The sequence below is a fragment of the Astyanax mexicanus genome, chromosome 22 (genome assembly GCF_023375975.1).
Source record: "Astyanax mexicanus isolate ESR-SI-001 chromosome 22, AstMex3_surface, whole genome shotgun sequence".
NCBI classification, from domain to species: domain Eukaryota; kingdom Metazoa; phylum Chordata; class Actinopteri; order Characiformes; family Acestrorhamphidae; genus Astyanax; species Astyanax mexicanus.
In genome coordinates, this window is record NC_064429.1 from 3,862,730 (window position 1) to 3,885,292 (window position 22,563).

The 22,563-nt window shown below is 37.1% G+C and overlaps 1 protein-coding gene across 1 annotated transcript; it reads right to left on the bottom strand.

The window, feature by feature from the left end:
- Positions 1–6,604: 6,604 nt before the first annotated feature.
- Positions 6,605–16,991, bottom strand: LOC103030734 (C3a anaphylatoxin chemotactic receptor-like). The gene is made up of 2 exons (XM_007242345.4): positions 16,950–16,991; positions 6,605–9,488 (listed from the first exon to the last, which is right to left on the bottom strand). The coding sequence occupies exon 2, from the start codon at positions 9,472–9,474 to the stop codon at positions 8,482–8,484; it is 993 nt and encodes a 330-aa protein (XP_007242407.2). The 5' UTR covers positions 9,475–9,488; positions 16,950–16,991; the 3' UTR covers positions 6,605–8,481.
- Between the last annotated feature and the right edge of the window lie 5,572 nt (positions 16,992–22,563).

The window sequence follows — 22,563 nt, forward strand, 5'->3', positions numbered from 1 at the left end:
AAAAGAAAAAAGCCTGAAGAGGGAGCTGCTGTTTTCCAGGTAAGCTGTACTTTTAAAGTATATCTAGTGAACATTTATTTGTTAATGAAGCAACACATATAACTGCATATTTTTTACACTAAAAAAATTCTGTCAAATGTCAGAGCTAACAGTGCTAACGCTTCAGAGCTAACAGTGCTAACGCTAACTAGCTGTAGCTGTAGCAAACTACAGCAGGCACAGAAGCAGGGAAAAGCACAAGTAGGCACACAAACAATTATTTAGAGCAGTACTTTGTATAATTTACACTTTCTAAGTGTTTTAGAACGTTTTAAAACGTAATATTATTTAAGTAACAAAGTTGACCTTTGTTCCATTTGATTCAGCTAAGCTAAGTAGTCTAGATGGAAACAGGGGTCCACGAGCACATAGTGGATTTTTTTCGCCACCTGTTTTTTCTTAATCTTTGACGTGTCTATTGTAAGATTCTGACAGGTAACAGGATGAAATAATGTCCTATGATATTTATTTTTAACCCTTTAATGCATCTATCCCAATTCCGAACCAGAAAAAAATTGTGAAGTTGAGTTAACAACCTATACAGACAAATGAGCACACTTTTCCATACAATTCTGGGCCAAGGAATGTAATGGTATGGTTATTTTTAATTTTTCTTTTACACATTTTGACGTAATTCTGGGACAAATAAAAAAAAAATACTTGGGTCATTCTCACGAAATCAAACTTATGAGGTGGCATGAGGAATTTTAATAAACAAGCGAATATTAACAAAATAATAAATATAGAATCATAAACAACTTCCTTTGAACTATCTTGCACATGCTTAAAAATGAACATTATAAATAGAACTTTTGGTTTTTTTTTCACATTTTAGACAACATAACACAATCACAACATAAAAAACAACAAAATTAAATGCATTTAATACTATACATTTTTTTTTGTAAATAAACATTAAAGATTTTACATTAAGAAGTAAAAGTATTAAAATTAATACTCACTCATCAGTCACTCATCCTCCGCAACCGCATTCTCACCTACCGCTACATCTTAATACCTGTTGCGGTAATGAGATGCACTGTTTCGGTAATGAGAATTTGATTAGGAGGTGTAATACAAATGCTTTTTACTTCCCAATTGTCATAACCTGAGCGTTACCCTGAACATTTTCTACAGTAGACCATTCTAACTTAGCTATTGCAGACCACCAGTAGAGGTCACTAAAGTTCCGTTTTATCTGGCCTGACACCAAATCTAATTCCGTACACAGAATTAGATGTTAGACCACATAACTAGAGAGTTTTTTTTCATCTTGTTATATTTTTGTTGTTATATGCTACCTAAACGTCCTAATCTCGACGACATCGGATTTTAGAGTTGATTGTGATCATGTCTTGTGATACTGTGAAGGCTACATTTCAAGCTCACCTTCAGGACAGTCGCTCTACTCCCACGCCATCTTCAAACTCCTCTTGTGTCTCTGCTAGTCGGCTGAAGCGCCGCCCCGGTCGTGTGCTGCTCCTTTTTTTTTTCTAGTGAAGCGTGCTGCATGTCCCCCGCTACGCCCGCTCCCCTCCCCACCATCTCTCGAGGTGTCTGAATCTGAATGATTGACTCTGAAAACTTTGTTTTACGAAATTTCAATCAAAATTACGAATTATAAAGAAAATCTTGTTGAAATATGAAATCATATTTGCCTATATTATTTTTTCCCTTCCCTCAGAAGGGCAATATCAGCCAAGGACGGCAAAAGGGCAGTTGCCTAAGCACATTGGGCCATAGCGTCTGCACGTCACTGCTGTCAAAGTTTAGGGAGAAAATTTACAGCAAGAATTATAAAAAAACACACACACGTACTCAACCACACAGACAGTTGTTCCAGTTGGAGTTACTTTCCTATGATTATATTTGTGTACAGTCCATACTAAGGAATTGAACAAAAACTGGAATGCATATCATAATTTCATATTTCCAGGTATCAGCAAAATGGGAAAATAAAGACAACACGTGATCTGGCCAAAAAGCAACATGACAAAAAGAAAAAGCAATGGAGGAAAAACTCAGCCAGATTAATTAATAATCAGATAGTCATATTTTGTTTGCAATTATATTTTCATAATCCATGAACCATCTTTTTTCATCTCTATTTATAAGAATAAAAACATATTAGTTTTCAACTGAATATCCTAAAAAAAACAAGTTGTAAAGCAACTTGTTGCGGTAATGAGAGAAATTTAGAAGAAAAAAAAAACAACTATGAAAAAAATATATTCTACATATTTTAAAGTAGCCCTGTACATGAATGACATTAATCTGCTTTCAGAATTCCCAAAAATATGCATTTTTAACCATATATTAGATGTCATATCACATTTTCGATTTAAATCGATTTTTTCCCCTACTAAAAATCTAATTAAAGATGATAAAGAAATGGTTAAAAACTATTTTAATTTATTTAGTTTTCACTTAAATGTCCCCTTTGTGGTTAAAGTGCAACCAGAAACACGCAAAGAAAAAAATTGTAAATAGTGAGAACATCTTGTAACTTTTAGAAAGCTTTCTCCAACAGTGAGAACATCTATGCACCCTCAAACTTAATAAATAAATAAATAAATAAACCCACCCTCAAAAAACAAATAGAAAGAAATAAAATGGTGCCCTTTTTGATAAAACTTAAAAAATAGAAAAGAAGAAAAATATTCTACTTAGTAAAGACTTTTCCCCATTGAGCTTGAATTGCACAAAAAAGCTTTTAAATAAGTGCCAGTGTTCTAAAAAATGAGAGGATCTTTTTCTCATGAACATGAAACAAATCATTAACTGTAGTGCATACAGAACCTGGTACACGGTTGGAAGATGTGTCAGGGACAGTCGCTTATTTGGATAGTGTGTTGCTGCTGCTGTGCTCATTCCTTTGGGAGCAGCACTTCTCCCACTCCGCTTCTGTTTAAGGTGTAGAGATAAATGTGTCGCGCTGCTTCGTTTAGAAGAAATCGGTTTAAACACACCTTACAGCGAGGACCTTTTTGATCTACGTCCGACGCCGCAAAACTGAACCACAAGCTCTGCTGTCATGTTGTGTGTGTATTGTGTGGGGTGCGCACGGGAGAGAGGGGCGGAGCTAAGCTCAGTCTGAAGTATGTGAGCCCACAGTGGAGCGTCGGTGGTGAAAATTAAAATTTTGAGAAAATCGATTTTTATAAAAACACATCGTCCTTAACTTTAAATTCGAATTAATCACAAAAATCGATTAATCACCCAGCTCTAGATGGATCTTAAATCCTCAAAAGGAAATTTGTCGTTAAATGCATTTTGAAAATGTTCATACTGGATGTCTTCTGAATCAGGATTTTGCGAGAATGACCCACTTTAAGATTATGACAAGTAACAGGACAAAAAATGTCCTGTGGGGCTTATTTATAACCCTTTACTACATCTATCCCACTTTTGGACCTGAAAAAGGATGAAGAAATTGGCATAGCTCCTTCAGTTAAAACCTATACAGACAAATGAGCACACTTCTCCATACAACATTCCAGTTCTGGGCCAAGGAATTCCATTGAATGGTTATTTTGAAGTTTTTGACACATTTTGACTCAATTCTGGGAGAAAAAGATAAAAAAATAGCAGAAATTGTTATGGTCACCTGTGTGTTTTCACATTATACATTATATTCACATTATGAAAAGTCTACTTTTAGATCCTGACAGGTACCAGGATGAAAAATGTAATTAGCTGCAGAACTAACTAATGATAAAATCCAACAATGTACTAAAAATAAAGTATTAATAATTTTAATCCTAATTATCACAATTGAAGAGATCATCAAAGTCTATCTTTTCAATCTCTGTCCCTTCCTCCTCATCATCTGCCCCCTCTCCAATCAATTCTGTCTCTTCTGCTCTTGCAAAAATGTCAACAAGAGAAGGAGGGAAGATGGGGTAAACTGACCAGACCGGCTCCAACACCCCCTCCTCCATTGTCTTCTCCCAACCCACGTCCTGATCGTAAGAGTTTTGCCTTTCAGATTTTGGCTGATCTGTCCTTTTTTAGCAGGCACCCCTGTAGTTTACGCTGTCTACTTTTAAACTTGCACCCAGGGCTCTGTTAACACCCATCATCTTTTGCAGCATCTTGGTTCTCACAGCATCAGTGGAGGTCAGTTGGCCAATGGACATACATAACATTATCTCCTGCTGGAGCTCATTGCTGTCCTGCCACAATGTACAAAGCTGCAGCTTCTTCCAGGGAGCTACTTTGCCCTTGAGAACACTGGTGCAGCATAGTATCCCAGAAGAGTGCTTCAGTATTTAGATCCCAAAGGTTCAGCTAGCTCAGAGACATTCACTAGCTTACTATGCAGGCCAGTTCCGTGGTCAAGAAACATGGTAAGGTTGACACTGCTGACATGGTAAAGGAGGTTCAGTAATATGTCAGTGTTCAGGGTCCTCATCACACTTGACTTGTACCCCCACTTTACAGCTTGGTGGAGGTACAGGACAACACGGGTGTCTGTCTCCTCCTGGTTTGACTGCAGGCCGTGGATCTCTGAAGTCTGAACCCTTAACAAAATGTACAATTTTAACACATACCTGTATATTGAAGACGCTACAATTCTTGAGCTCCATTCAAATGTTTTTATAGCGTTGGATATGTGATGACAGCTACAGTTAAGCACCGATAAATATCTTTAAAACTTCATTTCACTTCTCAAGTATCACTGTGTTCATCTGCTATATGATATATTTAACTGAAATTGCTAATCTGAACAACCAAGAGTCCCTCCCACTGTTCTGCCTGAATACACCAATATCCCTACAACAGGTACTAGGCATCCACGACTGCCAGCGACACAATGGAGAAAGTTCCCAGAATTATGTGTGGCCCGCATCACTACATGCTTCCCATCTATTTTTCCCAACACAGTAGAAAAATTGCTGTGTCTCCATGTAGCCCAGGGCAATCTCCAGCTATTGGGCAGCCTTTAGGACTGGCAGGAAGTCCTCCACCAGGCTGTCCCAAATAGCCTGGGAGACCTCTGCGACAATGTTTGCCACTGTAGAGATGCCCACTCATAACTTTTGTCCCCATCAACAGTTTTTTTCCTCCACACTGTTTGTTCTTGATATTTTTGGTAGAATACATTTTGTATTTAACTTTGCATTTAAGCTACTTTTACCCCCTTTTTTGCCCCCTTAATGCAATAAAGAATATCATTTTTAAAAGGGACTGGGTGTTTAGATTACCTTATCTGGTTTTTGATGGTCAAGGTGCTTTGGAGGCTGGTCATCCAACGTAAAACATACCCTTTGCTGGTAAACTAGCAGAATAACCAGCTATCAAACCAGTATAGTGATGCTCTATGCTCAAAAATGGTCATGTTCGTTTGACAGATGGGTTTTCATTTTTACGTTGGCTTGGTTATAAAAGGAGGTAGGAGGGTTTAATGGTAGCGTGCTTCACATGGTTCTGGTTGGGTGAACTTGATCCATTTGTTGGAAGCCTGGTTGGCAGCTTGGCTTGTGGTGTGTTATGCTGGATTTAAGGCATTATGGGTGGTGAAATATTTCAGTGATAAAAATGGGAGTGCTGTGCGATCTGACTCATCTTCCTCTTATTAGTTCTACCACTCTCCAGAACATTAACCCACCTTGTCTGAGACTCAGATTCCTCCAGTTTGTCGCGCTGCATAATCCTGACCAGGATTAAGTGGTTCCACAGCCCATTTTCCTCTCTGCGGTGCTGCTGCTGTTTCCTGCATTTTATTTTATTGGTTGCTCTATGCTGTTTTTTAGATTTAATCGCTGTTTTGTGGCGATCCTTGCTGGTTCGCTGTTTTAGTTTTATTTATTTATTTAAGGGTTAAGCGGGGCGCATTGTTGCTGCAGTCTCAGTATTTTGTGTAAATTGATTAATTTAGCTTTTTGGAAATTGTGAATGTTTTGACTGTGGTTGAGTTGTATAATTTAATAAGAAAAAGTTCACACTGAACTGTTTTTTTAATAATCTAAATATTCTTTCTTGAGGTTTTATTGTTTTCTTTCTATGCTTTATTTGATTTTGGGTTTTTGTGAGTTTATTTTCTTTAGCTGGGGGGGGGGGGTTCTTGAGGTTTATTTTAGAAATGTTGTGGATTTTTTTTTTTTACTTTGTGCATTTTGTTTCATTTATTTGGGATTTTTTTTTCTTTAACCATTGTTTCTGTTTTGTTGTTGGGTTATTTTGTTTATTTCTTTCGACAATTTGTGATGGTTGCAGCCAAGCATTTAATGCTTTAATGCATCTTATTGCTTAGATTTTTAGCTTTTGAAATAAAAAGGTGTTTCTTGAAATTAAATCATAATTTAAACCATCGTCTCTGTCTGCTCACCACAACTAACCTGTGTGCTTTTGGTTAAGGACTTGGAAGTAGTCACCATTGCCTTAGGGGATGGTCCTCAGGTGGCGTAGTCAGGTATAAATAGGGGGCATTGGTCTGCTGTGAGTTTATTCTTGGGCTATAATTCATTGCTGTGCTAAGCTCACGTCACACTTGCTCATGCTGAGTAACAAACTTGGTCATGCTGGTGATTCTGCCTGCTCATGCAGATCAGAGCTTTTGATGCTGGTTCAGATTTTTAAATCTTATTTAATCTTCTCATTTGGCACAAGATGGCTTCATTATGATTAGACTATGGTTTATTAGTCTTACAGTAAAAGACATGCAGAGTGATACATTTAACAACACAACTGACAATCTCACCAACCTTTTTTTAAAGATTTTTCTTCATTTAAATTTTTTCTCCCAATTTAGCCTCCTGTTCAGCAGCTACTCAGCTGTATATCCCTAGTATATCCCTATATATCACTTGTGATGCCACAACACAAGGAGTGTGAAGACTAGCACATGCCACCTTCAACACATGTAAAGTCAGCATTGCCGAGTAGAACCACAGCGCACTCGGAGGAAAGCACATCTACTCGGTTCCTGTACATGAGCTCACAGACGCAGCCTTGTGCTGATCCACATCACCCTTTAGAGTGATATGGGCGAAAGAGCCCCATCTGCTGTATCCACCCAGAGGCCAATTGTGCTCTGTCGGGGCTCCGACAGCTGGTGGCAAGCTGCATGTTTGGGATTCGAACCAGAGATCTCCTGATCATAGTGGCAGCGCTCAGCCCGCTGGACCACTCGGTGCCATGCATAGATCTTTTATTACACCTGAAAACACAATCTTTGATGCTTGCAATAGGTTGTGAATTGCAATATCAAGGTACCCAATCATTTTTTTGTTTGTTTTAGTTTCTCTTTTTATTTCGTTTTTATAATTTATCATTTTGATGTCTTCTCTGTCTCTCTGTTCAACCAACAACATTCATATACACTTCATATCATCACACAATAAACAGGACCTTTTCTGGACCTTCCAACAAGTTCACACATGTTTACGTTTTGCTGTGATCCCTTTTGAGAGAAGCAAATACTGTTAACTGAGAAGTTACCATGCGATTCAGTATAAGCAGTGACAGGTCTCCAAGAGTCTAAGTCCAAGGCTTATGTGTACACAGAGTTATCTGTCTGGTTTATAGACCGTTTCAATGAGGAAAACAATAAGAAAGCTACTGCGCATGTCTGTTCCTTTGACGCTTCCGGTGGCGCTATTTTCAAGTATACAGCTGTCAAAATGACGAGCAAAAGTCTCCCGAAAACAGAACAAACATATGGTCAGAAATGAGTAATTAATGATCAAACCTCTTTTCCTGATTCTTTTGATAAGGATTTAAAATCGAAGTTTTTTTTCCTCTGATTTAAACGCTTGTCAGAGGTGACCTACCCAGATGTGATCACTACCTTGTTGAAACTGAGGCAGTGAAAGCGCACCGCAGTGTTGCCAACTCCTCAGTAAGGAAAGTAGCTATTGGCTGTCCTAAAAGTCGCTAGAAGTCACTTCCTACGCTCATGAATATTCCTCTGAAACGGTTTATATTTGAGTGAAAATGGCTCACTTTGAGTTTTTTATTTATTTTAAGTTACCTGAAGCTGGGGATTTTTCTGCTGATGATCCGAGTTTCAGGAAATCGGTTCATGACTTTTAGTTCCTGTGATGACTTTGGTTCTTGGAAAAGAATCACACTGTGTGTTGCAGCATGCCCTCTGCCTCTGAGATGACTTATGCAATATTTTGTGGTAGTATTCAAACATCTCACTTCTCCTGAGACATCCGTGATGGCCACATATATCCCTGAATTTTGTTAATCATGTACAATCTTCTAAAAAAAGCCCATGCACTTCTTGGGAACAATCAATTGAGTCATAGTGAGCATCCTGAGTGGTCTTTCTTTGTGCTTAAACCTTACAACAGTGACTCAAAGACCATCCAATACCCCAATATCCAATGGCCCACAGCCATAATAGTGCAAAGTTCATTTCATGTCATGAGAATGATTATTCAGTCTTATACAGCAATAAAACATTCAAATTAAACGAAACTATGACATTGTTCAAACACTTTCCAAACTGCACCCAGTTGTCAAAAGCTTGCCTTCTCCGGGAGTGATGAAAGCTGTCCCTCGGCCTTTGCTCTTACTCTCCTCATCCTCCTCAAACGCATTCTCAATCTTTGATCGAAGTGTATAACACTGTTTCTTAAAGTCCTTCCCTGTAAAGGTGTAAAGGAACGGGTTGAGGCAGCTGTTGGCATTGGCAAATATGACAGCAATTGTAGATCCTGTATCAATAAACCTTTTATATTTTTCATAGTTTAGATCCATCAAAGTAAACGTGTGATAAGGCAGCCAGCAGATTAGGAAAGTAACAATCAGTGCCGTCATGATCTTGAAGGGCTTTTTGGACTTCGCCATCTGGTTGGTCTTCAGCTTTCGTATGATGATGGCGTAACAGATGACAATGATCAGGAAGGGGATCACAAATCCAAAAATGAAATCAAATATTACATCGACGATCTCCTCCTCTTGCATCGTGTAGCTGTAGAAGCAATTTTTGGTTTGATTGTATTCATCGTTCAGAACTTCTAGGGAATATGCTGTTGGTAGGCAGTACGCTGCAGAGATGATCCAGACTAACAGGACGATCACAGAGGCCTTTCTGACGGTGCGCTTGTTCTGCGCCCACACTGGAAACTTAACAAGCACACAACGATCCACACTGACGATGGCAAGAACAAAGATGCTGCTGAACCAGTTAAAGTACACAGCGAAGAACATCAACTTGCACATGAAGAGCCCAAAGATCCAGTCCTTCATTATGACGTGGATGACACTGAAGGGCAGAGTGCAGCAGAACAGGAAATCAGACAGGGCCAGACTCAGGTACCAGGTGTTGACGACTGACTTCTTCACCTTAAACCCCGTGATCCAGATCACCAGACCATTCCCACCAACACCCAGGATGAAGATGATCACATTGGCTACTGCATAGAAAATGCACAATGCCCCTCTGCAAACTGGATCAGCGGTCAGTTCAGTGGAATTCATGATGCCTCTTGATTCTGTAAAACACAGAGAAACGAAAAGATGTAAAGATGTTTGTTTTGTACACTGAGCGACAACATTTACTTACAGTGGCTTGCAAAAGTATTCATACCCCTTTTTCACATTTTGTGATCTTATTAGAACAAAGATTTTACGTGAAAAAAAGCACACAACTGCGAAGTGAAACAAAAATTATACGTGGTTTTTATATTTTTTAATAAATAAATATCTTAAAACTGTGACGTTTTCAGCCCCCCCATATCAATACTCAATAGAGCCACCCTTCACTGCAATTACCGCTGCAAGTTTTTTGAAGTATGTCTTTACCAGCTTTGCGAATTCAGAGACTGAGATTTTTGCTCATTCTTCTTTATAAAACAGCTCAAGCTCAGCCAGTTTGGATAGAGAACGTCTATGAATAGCCATTTTAATGTCTTGATGGGATTTGGACTAGGGGCATTGTCTTGCTGAAAGGTAAATCTCCTTCTCTCATTAACACTTGATGGTTTCAAATACTTGGGGATTTATAAATCATGAACTCTATCCTCTCTACATAACAATACTTTCTCTTTTCTAATTACCAAATGCTAAGTTGGGTACAATGAACTTCATAAAAAAATGATTGTTTTACCCGGATTTCTTTTCTCTTTTTACCATATATCTTCCCAAAAGTGTAACGGCTGCAGCAAGGAGGGACGCGGAGAGCGTACGCAAATGCAAGTAATATTTATTTAAAACAAGAAAGAAACAAACAATAATCAAAAAACAGGAAAACTAGTTTAAACGGAAACAGACACAGAAATGCAACTGAAACATATGCACATACAAGAACTGACAAACCAACACTGAAGACACAGGGTCTTAAATACACAGGGCCGATGGTGGTCTTGCCCTTACAAATGTTTTATTTCATTATTGGTCTTCTCACATTCAAAAATGTTATATTGGGTCCAATCTCCAGGGATGATTTGGTCTAGGCTGGAGATTCTTGTTCTTGCACTTTATCTTATAGGTTGTTAATGTTTACTTTCTCTTTACCACACAAACTCTTTAATTTTACAAATAATCCAGTGGTGCTTTCCACTCTCCGCATTTGGTTTCAGTTTAGGTGTCATTTCAATTTCATTTCACCCTCTTTGATGATGTCTATATCAGACAACCATTTATGTTCTTCTGGTTTGAGTAATAGAAGTTTGAGAATGTGCCAAGAGAGAGGAAATAAATCTTTTCATGATATTTATAATGAGGGCGTCTTTTGTAGTTTTTCCCAGTTAGCTGCTGATTTTAATCTGCCCCCCCTTATATTTATTTCCCTATTTCCAGGTAAGACACTGTACCTCCTTTCATTTTACAAATAAGATTAATCTTTCCAGAGAGCAGGTATGGAATGAACTTCTATATTTGAATCTTTCCATTATATACTCGCACCTTCTGTCAATCGATGCTTATTTTTTTTTAGCAGGATAACAAATGCCTGGGCCAATGATTTAGGTATGTTTTTTACAGATCAGTTGTGGGACAAAGCAACTAATAAGGAACAATCAAGTCCACCCTGTGCAAGGCTCCAGATGATACAATTTAAAGTTTTATACATAATTCCCTGCTCAAAATATCATTTAACATCATGACTCTTACGATACATGTTCTGATTCTCTTTGTAATTTAAGTCATATGTTTTTTTTTTGCTGCCCTGCACTGACTAGGTTTTGGTCCAAGTATTTCACTGTGATATCAAAATGTTTAATTCAGATATTGCTGTTTGTACACTTAGGCATTTTTGCCATTTCAAACATGCCTTTCAGTTACATGGAAATCCAGAAATTCTAGCTTTTACCTCTTTGCTGGAAAGACACCATATTAAGCTGTTGTGGTTAAAAGATATTATTTATTTTCTTAAATTAGAAAAAATGATTTACAATCAAATATAATGGGTCAGCATTTTAATTCTCTTTAAACATTCTCTTTAGACATGAACAGTCTATAATTTAAAGAGATTTTAAGAGATATAAATAAAATCTGGAAATGATGCATGGGTCTTCCCGCATGACAATGACCCAAAACATACAGCCAACCAATAAAGGAGTGGCTCATAAAGAAGCACTTTGAGGTCATAAGGTGGCCTAGCCAGTCTCCAGACCTTAATCCAATAAAAACGTATGGAGGGAGCTGAAGCTTAGAGTTGCTGTGTGACAACCTCAAAATCTTAATGATTTTAAAAGATGATCTGCAAAGAGCAGTGGACCAAAACTCCTTCTGACATGTACGCAAACCTCATCATCAACTACAAAATACATCTGACTGCTGTGCTCGCCAAGAAGGGTTTTGCCACCAAATATTAAGTCTTGCTTGCCAGACTTGCCAGGGATCAAATACATCAAATACTTATTTCTCTATGCAAACCCACCCTAATTTAACCTAGCCTTAAAATTATAGACAGTTTATGACTTTGTTAGTGGGCAAACTTACACAATTAGCGAGGGGTCAAATAATTATTTAATTCCCTGTTTAATTAATTAATCTATTTGTTTTAAGTCTTTTATTTCCTATCCTTTGTTTGGTCCTTTACTTTATATTAGCAGATAGTTAGTATTATTAGTAATAATTAGTAATTTAATTCAAGTGTTGAGTTTAAAAACAAATTTTTAGAGGTCTGATAGTTTTTTGCTGTCATTTGTAGTATTATTCATCTGCTGTATTGTCAGATCATCAGCGTCTCTCTCCCCTCCATCACGGACATTTACACCACCCACAGCATCCGCAAAGCAACCAGCATTGTGAAAGACCCCACCCATCCTTCACACGAACTGTTCTCCCTCCTGCCTTCGGGAAGAAGGTATCGCAGCATCCGGTCCAGCACGACCAGATTCTGCAACAGCTTCTACCCCCAAGCCATCAGACTCCTCAACTGCAGAGACTGAACTGATTTCTTTTCTATTCTTTTCTGTACTGTCACTCTACCCCACTTACCCCAGAAAATGAAAGCACTAAAAAAACCCTACTACCTCACTGGACTCTATTGCACACTACGTAATAGAGGTAATTACTACCTCACTGGTCTTTTTTGCACACTGCATAATTTGCACACTGTCTTGTTATTTATTATTCTTTGTTTGTATGGTGTTGTATTGTCTGTCTGCACTTTTGTACTGTTGCACTTATTGTTTTGTCTACACTGTGTTTATGTGCACCATGGTCCCTGGAGGAACGTTGTTTCGTTTAACAGCTGAAATGACAATAAAAACCACTTTGACTTTGACTTTAAAACAAAATAAAAACAAATAAATCAATTATTTTGCTTTTATTTGTAATATCATCATGTTTTTCTTATATTTTTTCACATTTTCTATGACGTTACACATGCTTACGTTATTTACTCATGTGATGCTGAATGAAATGTGAGATTACTTAAAATCTCAGTCTCATTTCTCACAATGACTCACAGTAAGCACAGATTCAAGCTGTACAGTGTTGTGAAATTAGGTTGTTATTACGGGTTTGTAAGATGCCATTGCACAGCCCCTAAGCTGGAGTTTTGACTGCTCAGGTCTTCGGTGGAAACTAATATAGATGGCTGTTACTAAAGGTAACAGGGAAAAGACACGGGAAAAGACGGCTGATACTGACCTTGATGTTAATTCATTTATATTTCATTTTGTAAAAATAAATTAAAATAAATGGAGAAAATAATTTTAAGTAATTTCTGCTGCCAAAAGTCACACTGTCCTAAAAATCAGTTATCAAGGTTTTAAACAGGAATGCAAATACAGAACAAATAAACATTTGATTGTACCAATTATCTGGTATCTGATTAGTGTATTTATTTGGCTTTTTCTTTAATCTGAACCTCTTTTAAAGAAGAACTCCAGTAAGAAATAAACTTAGAGCAGTGGTGTGCAGTGAGGCCCTTCTAACCCTTCAGAGAAGGGGTGACAATAAATGCATGTAAATAATTACATAATTTTTAATCAGGAAATATATATCATAGTTATTGTAAGTGTAAGAATGTATTTTTTTATAAAAAAAAAAACAAAAAAAGAGCAACTAATTTAAAGCATTAGTCTGTGTTTTTCAGTTGCTACAGGACTCTTAACTGACTGACAGCGGTTTTAACCAATCAAAGCTTTTTAAAATGGCTTCTGCCTGCGTGTGTCTGCGTGACCCTTTTCCTGATTTTTAAAAGGGTGTACTAATGAGTATATTAGCAAAGTCGCAGCACAATCTAACCAATCAGATTCATGATTTTCACTCCGGGGGCGGGCCCATGGCTGTGTAACCCCTTCTCAGCGCTGTGTTGAAGGTGCTAGGAGATGCTTAGTGTAAAACACAGCTCATGCTGGATTAGTTCAATATTTAGTTAACTATCATGGAATTGTGGCTGCAAATCAGACAGATATTGTGTCAAATCTTATTAAAAAAGACCTTTTTAAAGGCCGTCCTTTAATGTGAAACTAATTCACAATAATAGGCCGTCTGACTGGTGAGTTTTTGTGTGTACCTAATGTTTTGGCTGCCCTGGCGTACTGTAGGAATACAAATGAGTTGTACAAATGAATTGTTGAACGGTTGTACTTGTAGGCAAATTAAGCATTTATTGTTGGGTCTATTGTATACTTTTGTTTGTAGCTGTATTTGTGGGCTGTTGATGTGTATTAAGTTAATATAACTCAGTCAAGAGAGAGAATATGTAGTTATTGTAATATTTATCTATGTGTCGGTCGGCCGGAGGCGGGGTTGGCGGGTGGTTGCAGAAGGGGTACCCACTATATTCCCTGCACGCCACTGACTTACGGTGTAGTGAAACATTGTATTGAGTACAAACTTTCAAATATCAAATATCCCACCTCTGTTCAGCTCCAACATTCGCAAATACAGCACTTTTAGCTGATGCTCTCAACAGGCTTACAATGCTACTGATAGGGGTATAGAGTTGCCCAGTATCACTTTACAGTAAGGGTCACAAATAACAGTATTTACGACAGTAATAAACATTGTAAATGGTTAAGTAATGCTTCAACTAATAGTTAATACATTATTAAACATTATTTAAGTTTTATGATTACGAATGCTGTAAACTAAATTTAATGAAGACATTAGTTAAACCATGTTGTTATGATTAATAATGTGAATTAATAATTAGTTGAGACTTTCTGTAGTAAGGACTGTTGATTAATTTACCCTTATTGTAAAATGTTACCAGTTGCCCATGCAAAGAATTCACATTTTTGCATCATTAACAGACTCAAAGCGTCTGCACACTTCATTGGTAGAATTCTGAGGGCCTTGACATTTAAAATGAGGTACGAAGGATTTTAAAAGTGCACAGATACTAAATTAAAAACACAGTACCTTCCACTAGTTCTCCAGGCACCACCGTCTTCAAATTGAAAAGCATGAACGAATAGATAGAATATATACGGGAAGAGATTACAAAATTCCAGCAATAGATCAATTTCATGCATTTCCAGAATTCATTTTTGAAACCTCCAACCTCAGTATTTATTGCAAAGACTTGGAACATGCTAATTCTTTTAATGTGTAAAACTAGGGTAACGGCACCGCTTCATTACAGGTAGTAAACATTGGTAAGAAGAGATAAAAGAAACATTAGTTAGCATTAGCTCTTGTTTGCTCTTCTGGCTTTCTCTTAAAATGTTTGAACTATAAATCTACTCAAGTAATACAAAAAGTCAGTTTAGTCATTTAATTTGTTATACAGCATACAGCAAAATGTAAATAATGCATAAATAACTAATCTAGGTAGTTAAATGTATACAGTTACTAACGGATATGTAAATGTTGACTGATGAAAAACACAAAGTACGATAAGGATATTAAATATCTGAGGTTTGACTGTATAAATAAATGTGTAATCACTATACGTCAATGGCTTTTCTATTTATGTGTTATAACTGCTTATAAAAGGATAACTCCAATGTGAGATCACTATTTTTCCACCATTAACAAGCTCAAAGTAACTCCACTCTTCATTGGTAGAATTCTGAGGGTCCTGACATTTAAAACGCCAGCCTGTTCGGAGCATCAGCTAAAAGCGCTGTATTTTGGAATGCAAGGGGTGAATAGAGGTGGGCTATTGAACAACATTTTGTACACGTCATCCTGTTTCACTACAACCCAAGTCCATTTTACACTGGATTGCTCAATTAATGTTTTTTTTTATGTATTTACAACCTAATAAATATCTTTAATAAATATATATGTATATATATGTTATAGTAAATGTGTTAAAATATGTTAATACCTGTAATTTGTAATCTGATTCAAATGATTATTGTATTAGAGTAAGACAACCTTTATAAATATATATATATATATGCATCTCAAAAAATTTGAATATCAGTTAAAAGTTACTTTATTTCAGTAATTCAGTTAAAAATGTGAAACTCATATATTATATAGATGTATTACACACAGAGTGATCTATTTTAAGCCTTTATTTCTTTTATTCTTGATGATTATGGCTTACAACCAATGAAAACCCAAACATCAGTGTCTCAGAAAATCAGAATATTGTATAAGACCAATTGGTACTTTTGGCAGTACTGTGGGCAGTGTGCCAAGTCCTGCTGGAAAATGAAATCTGCATCTCCATAAAAGTTGTCAGTAGCAGAGGGGAGCATGAACTGCTGTAAGATTTAGTTGGAAAACAAAACTGCACTGACTTTAGACTTGATAATAAAACACAGTGGATCAACACCAGCAGATGACATGTCTCTCTGATCCAAACCATCACTGATTGGTGGAAACTTCACACTAGACCTCGAGCAGTTTGGACTGTGTGTCTCTCCACTCTTCCTCCAGACTCTGCTCCCTTGATTTACAAATGAAATGCAAAATGTACTGATGATCAGTGATGGTTTAGAGAGACATGTCTGTCATCTGCTGGTGTTGATCCACTGTGTTTTATCAAGTTGCAAAATCCTACAGCAGATGTAGATTTCATTTTCCAGCAGGACTTGGCACACTGCCCACACTTTTAAAAGTACCAGTTGGTCTTATATAATATTCTATTTTTCTGAGGCACTTTTTTTGCGTTTTCATTGGCTGTAAACCAAAATCATCAACAATAAAACAAATAAACACTTAAAATTGATCTCTCTGTGTGTAATACATCTATATAACATATGAGTTTCACATTTTTAACTGAGTTACTGAAATGCAAAAAAAAAAAGTTTAATCCCAAAGTAAATATATAAAAAAAGGTTTTCTTACTCTAATACAATAATCATTTGAATCAGGTTACAAATTACAGGTATTAACATACTATAACACATTTTTAAACTAATCAAATTCTGGTTCTCCAATAGAGCAGATCTCTAGACACACAAACCTGATCTAACAGTTACAGTGCAGCCAACTGTGCTCCACATTTACTGTAACATATATCAATGTGTTTTATATATAAATAAGGAACAGGTAAAATACTGTACTGTACATGAAGCTGAATGAAAATGACTCACCTTTAGGTTGAGCTGCTTCAGTATTGAGCTGCTGCCGCACTGCTGAGCTGGTGATTATGATGATGGGAATATTTTCATTGTTACTGTCATGTGACAAACAGTTCCTGTCTGAGATGGGTTTATTTTCAAGAAGTACACGCCCATTTCTGTCTTACTTCCATACCAGCTAACTGACCGTAGTGATGAACAGATATGGTGTAATCTACATTTAAAGAGCCCTCATAGCTTTTCCTGCAGTATCTTACTGAAATGATCATTATGAGCCCTCAGATCAGCTATCAGAAACATGCTGGCCATCCCTCTCATCCATCTTAAAACTGAACAGGTTTCCTTTTCATACTATAATCCTAGTTTCTGAAGTTCTCCTCCTGCTGATCTGGAGATTCTTGAGAAGCTTAGCATATTAAAGAATGCTAGTGGTGGCCTCTATTTTTAGACATTTATTAAAAATTGTGGAAATCTAAGCTCACTATAAATAAATGTAAGAGCTTTACTCACCCAAATAAATGTTTATTTAGAAAAGAAAAATGTGTAACACTGGGTAATCAGTGTTGACTAACTAACATGAATTAATGCATTAAATAATACATGAACAATGCTTAGGTAATGTTAATTAAACACGGAACAATGGCATTAATTATTGTTACTTTCACATTCCAAGTGAATCATTTGTTAAGATGAACAATAAATCATATACTTTATTATCATATACTTTACTAATGTTAGATAAACAAGTAACAACTGCTTTAGTTCATCTTATACTCATCTTCTTGTGTGCTGCAGTTATGCATACGGTAATTGTTAAATATTTATTGAGTAAATATTATTCTGAATGGTGCTTATGCTCCATTTCATCATCATTTCATCACCTTTTTAATGTTTTTTTACATTATTTTGGAAACTAAAATCGCTTTATTTTGCAATGAAATCTGTTGTTTTTACTGTAGCAACAAATAATGCATTTACTTAGCATGACGTTTGGGGGTTTTCCAGGTACCTCATTACCTAATAGTGGAAAACATGTTGATCAGATACAGACTATCACATTGTTGAGCAGAATAGTACATTTTTTGTCCGGCTGTGATCATTTATTATCAATCATCTCCTCAAATCATAAACTCTCTGACCTTTAAAACAAAACAATTTATTGAAAGGTTAATGCAAACAGTATATGAAAAACATAGCTACATTTTGATTTTAAATGAACCTAAAATCAGTGTGGATAAATAAATAAATTCTGATGTTGAAGATGAATGTTCTATTAGATGCAATAGACAATAGAAAAATAAAAATAAATGATCATTGGCATTTTCACTGAAGGTTAGGCACACAAATTGTAATAATACTTTTATTTTTCAGTTAAGTATTTCAACATATATTTTTACATGATTTCCTTCCAAACACTACAGAATTGAAGCTTATTTATTATCATTTACCAGATGACTGATTGGTTTTCTTTTCAAATTATACTGTATATTGCCAAAAGTATTAATTCACCCATCAAAATCATTGAATTTAGCTTTCAGTCACTTTCATAGCCACAGGTGCATAAAACCAAGCAGCTACAATAAGCATGTGGACTGCTTCTACAAACATTAGTGAAAGAAGGAGCTTAGTGAACTCCAGCATGGTACACTGATAGGATGCAGAGTTCTTTTGGCCACGTCACACATCATTACCTACTTAAAGGAATTGGACAATGAAACTGAAACACCTGGTTTTAGAGCACAATAATTTATTGTCCTGGTGGAAACAGGAGAGTTGAGGAGCACATTGAATTCTGCGTGATTTGATCAGCCGTGGTTTTATGTTTTTTAAATACAATCCGGGTTAGCACCCGAACATCCCTTTCAGACAGCTTCCTCTTACAGCGTCCACAGTTAATCCTGTTGGATGTGGTTGGTCTTTCTTGGTGTTATGCTGACATTACCCTGGATACCGTGGCTCTTGATACATCACAAAGACTTGCTGTCTTGGTCACAGATGCTCCAGCAAGACGTGCACCAACAATTTGTCCTCTTTTGAACTCTGGTATGTCACCCATAATGTTGTGTGCATTGCACACTCTGCTCTTACTGGTGCAATAATGTGCAATTAAAGAAGATTGACCACCAGGCTGCTCCAATTTAGCCATGAAACCTCCCACACTAAAACGACAGGTGTTTCAATTTCATTGTCCAACCCCTGTATGTCACACGTACAGCCTCTAAAAGAGGATCCAACTCAGTTTTACTGAATGCGAGCGGCTGGTGGAGCAATGGAGACTTCAAAGGAGGAACTCAGACCTCAGTAGCTCTTTCACCCACAGTAAAACCAAAGAAAATTTCTCTCCCTCTCTCTCTCTGACTAAACATAACCTGGAATCGGAATTATTCGCTCTGAGAAAGACTGCATCACACCCATTCAGTTTAAAATGATTCTTCTGCATGCTCGGTGCATTAACCCATTTTCACCAGAAAAGGCTCTAAATCCCCCAAATTCCAAAATGTACAGACATCAGCTTTAAATAAAAAAAAGTAAAATCACCAAATTTATTATTATCATTAAAAATGAACAGTTATTTTTGTCCTCTGTCACAACCAGGCAATTTTAATTATAATAATGTGCAATATGAAGTAATGTAAAAATAAACATGATTCAATCAATTCAAACAACACATACTGTGGTTTGTTTGATGACAGTCTTTTGACCTTACTCATCATTACATTCCATTACATTTGGCAGACGCTTTTGTCCAAAGCGACTTACAATAGTGAAGTACAAAAATAATAGAAGTTAAAATCTTTAGATAGGGCATAAAGGAAGTCAAAGGGAAATAATGGGATAGAGGAGTCAAGGAGTGGAAGAAGGAAATGTGTTAGTTAGTTAGAGGTGTTAAGAGAGTAAGTGTTATTTGAAGAGCTCTGTCGTCAGGAGTTTATTAAAGATAGTGAGAGATTCTCCTGATCTGGTAGTGGAAGGTAGTTAGTTAGAGGTGTTAGGAGAGTAAGTGCTCTTTGAAGAGCTCAGTCTTCAGGAGTTTATTAAAGATAGTGAGAGATTCTCCTGATCTGGTTGTAGAAGGTAGTTAGTTAGAGGTGTTAGGAGAGTAAGTGCTCTTTGAAGAGCTCTGTCTTCAGGAGTTTATTAAAGATAGTGAGAGATTCTCCTGATCTGGTAGTAGAAGGTAGTTAGTTAGAGGTGTTAGGAGAGTAGGTGCTCTTTGAAGAGCTCTGTCTTCAGGAGTTTATTAAAGATAGTGAGACTCAATGCTGCAATCATACTCAATGCTGAAGCCAAAACATTTCCACACAGCGGATTTATAAGATGACGATTCCTCTTCTAATTTTATTTTCTCCAACTGGGAAAGTTTTTTTTGTGGAGTCTCCTCTCACATCTTCAGTGTCTGCATTCTTTCTTCAGAGTGCTTATTGGGTTGTGGGAAATTCAAGAAAATTCGCATTGATTGGTGGAGAGACATTCTGAGCAGAACTAAGACATCCTCCGGTTCCTGACTCACACCCAATACACAGAATGTGTGCAGTGTGCACAGTAACTGCATATTAAACAAATTTTGTCACCAGCAAGGCAGATAAGGGCCAGAACTAGGGTTGTCAGAATTTTGACTTTGATACCGATACCAACTGTAGTATCACGATTCTCGATACCAAAACGATACTTTGAAGAAGGAACAAACAAAACATAAAAATTGTCTGAACATGAAGTAATTTCTTCCAGGCATGTCTTACTTTCTGTCTAACTGCTGTATAAGATTTCTAAACCCGGATTCCTGGAAACCTGTATATACAGGCACTCATGCAGATGTATTGAGCTACAGCTCTGTTTAGTCCTTCTTATTCTTTGGAGGATTTGTCAGATTTTCTGTGTCTGTGTAGCACAGATGTAATGGTAGCCTGACTGTATGAACTTGAAGGGGAGGCAGAAGTTAAGTTCTGAATAAGGAAAATAAAGAAGGAGAAGAACATTTAGTAATGTTGTGTCAATTTAAACAGTAACTGCTCCATTTTATTAATCAACATTTTACAGTTTTAAATATGACCACTCTCAGTTTAACGATCAAGCAGGCTACATCTCTGACATCCAATTTTCTATGGAAACGCACAAACGTGAACATCTCAAGTTCACACTGCAAGCCGGTAGTCTAGCCAATCCCTGACTCTTAAACAGTTGGATTAGCAGTCGCTAGTCAATCTTAGTAAAGCTACAGAGTGTATCTTAACTAACTCCACTTGCTTGTGTTTGCTCTTTGCTCTGGAGAGAGTTGTATGGGTTTCCGTTTTCATTAGCGATATAAGCAATACTTGCCCACACTCCACTCCTTGAGCCCGGTTTGTCCACAAGTCGTAGACGAGAGGGGACATATTTTATTTTAGCCGTCGCCATTCCACGTGTGCTGCTGCTCTCCCGCTGCTGGCTTGCATGTGCGTGTGTCGCTCAACTGAGTCAAATTAGTACACACAAGTACACACGCCTACTAATTTAACTCATTTGAAGCTAGTAACTGGGCTATTTACAGTACTGAAAACATTGATTGCTAGATGACGGAATTATTTATGACATTTACATTTACGGTATTTAGCAGACACCCTTATCCAGAGCGACTTACAACAGTGCTTCAATGTTACTTCAAATATCCACAACTAGTTTGTAGACCAGGATCAAGAGGTACACAGAGCTTCATCATGTTTCAGCCCAGTCCTAGAGAAGTGTTGATTCTCCTTTAAATGGGATACACTGGCTGATTCCAAAAACTTTTGCTACTTCTACTCCTCTACCACTAAAAAAGGGAGGAGATAGATAGATAGATAGATAGATAGATAGATAGATAGATAGATAGATAGATAGATACAGTAGATACAGGGGTTGGAGAATGAAACTGAAACACCTGGTTTTAGACCACAATAATTTATTGTGGTGATGGACAGTTCTGGTGGAAACAGGAGAGTTGAGGTGCACATTGAATTCTGCGTGATTTGATCAGCCGTGGTTTTATGTTTTTTGGATACAATCCGGGTTAGCACCCGAACATCCCTTTCAGACAGCTTCCTCTTACAGCGTCCACAGTTAATCCTGTTGGATGTGGTTGGCCAGCAAGACGTGCACCAACAATTCGTCCTGTTTTGGACTCTGGTATGTCACCCATAATGTTGAGTGCATTGCAATATTTTGAGCAGAACTGTGCTCTTACCCTGCTAATTAAACCTTCACACTCTGCTCTTACTGGTGCAATGTGCAATTAATGAAGATTGGCCACCAGGCTGCTCCAATTTATCCATGAAACCTCCCACACTAAAATGACAGGTGTTTCAGTTTCATTGTCCAACCCCTGTAGATAGATAGATAGATAGATAGATAGATAGATAGATAGATAGATAGATAGATAGATAGATAGATAGATAGATAGATAGAGATGAGCCGGAGCAATGGAGAGAAGGAGCTGATCCCTTTCAGATGTTTACTACTGATTAACTGAGCCAAGCACAACGCTTGCTTTTAGCTCCCCTAGTACTGCTCAGTAAATCACAGCTGCTGCAAACAGTCAGTCATCCTTTTAACTGTGTTAATTGTTGATATTTAAACTCCTGCTCATTGCAGAAAAAAAACACTACATTTT

Bases quoted from the DNA above. Each gene is read 5' to 3' on its own strand.
- LOC103030734 (XM_007242345.4), bottom strand. From the start codon at position 9,474: ATGAATTCCACTGAACTGACCGCTGATCCAGTTTGCAGAGGGGCATTG.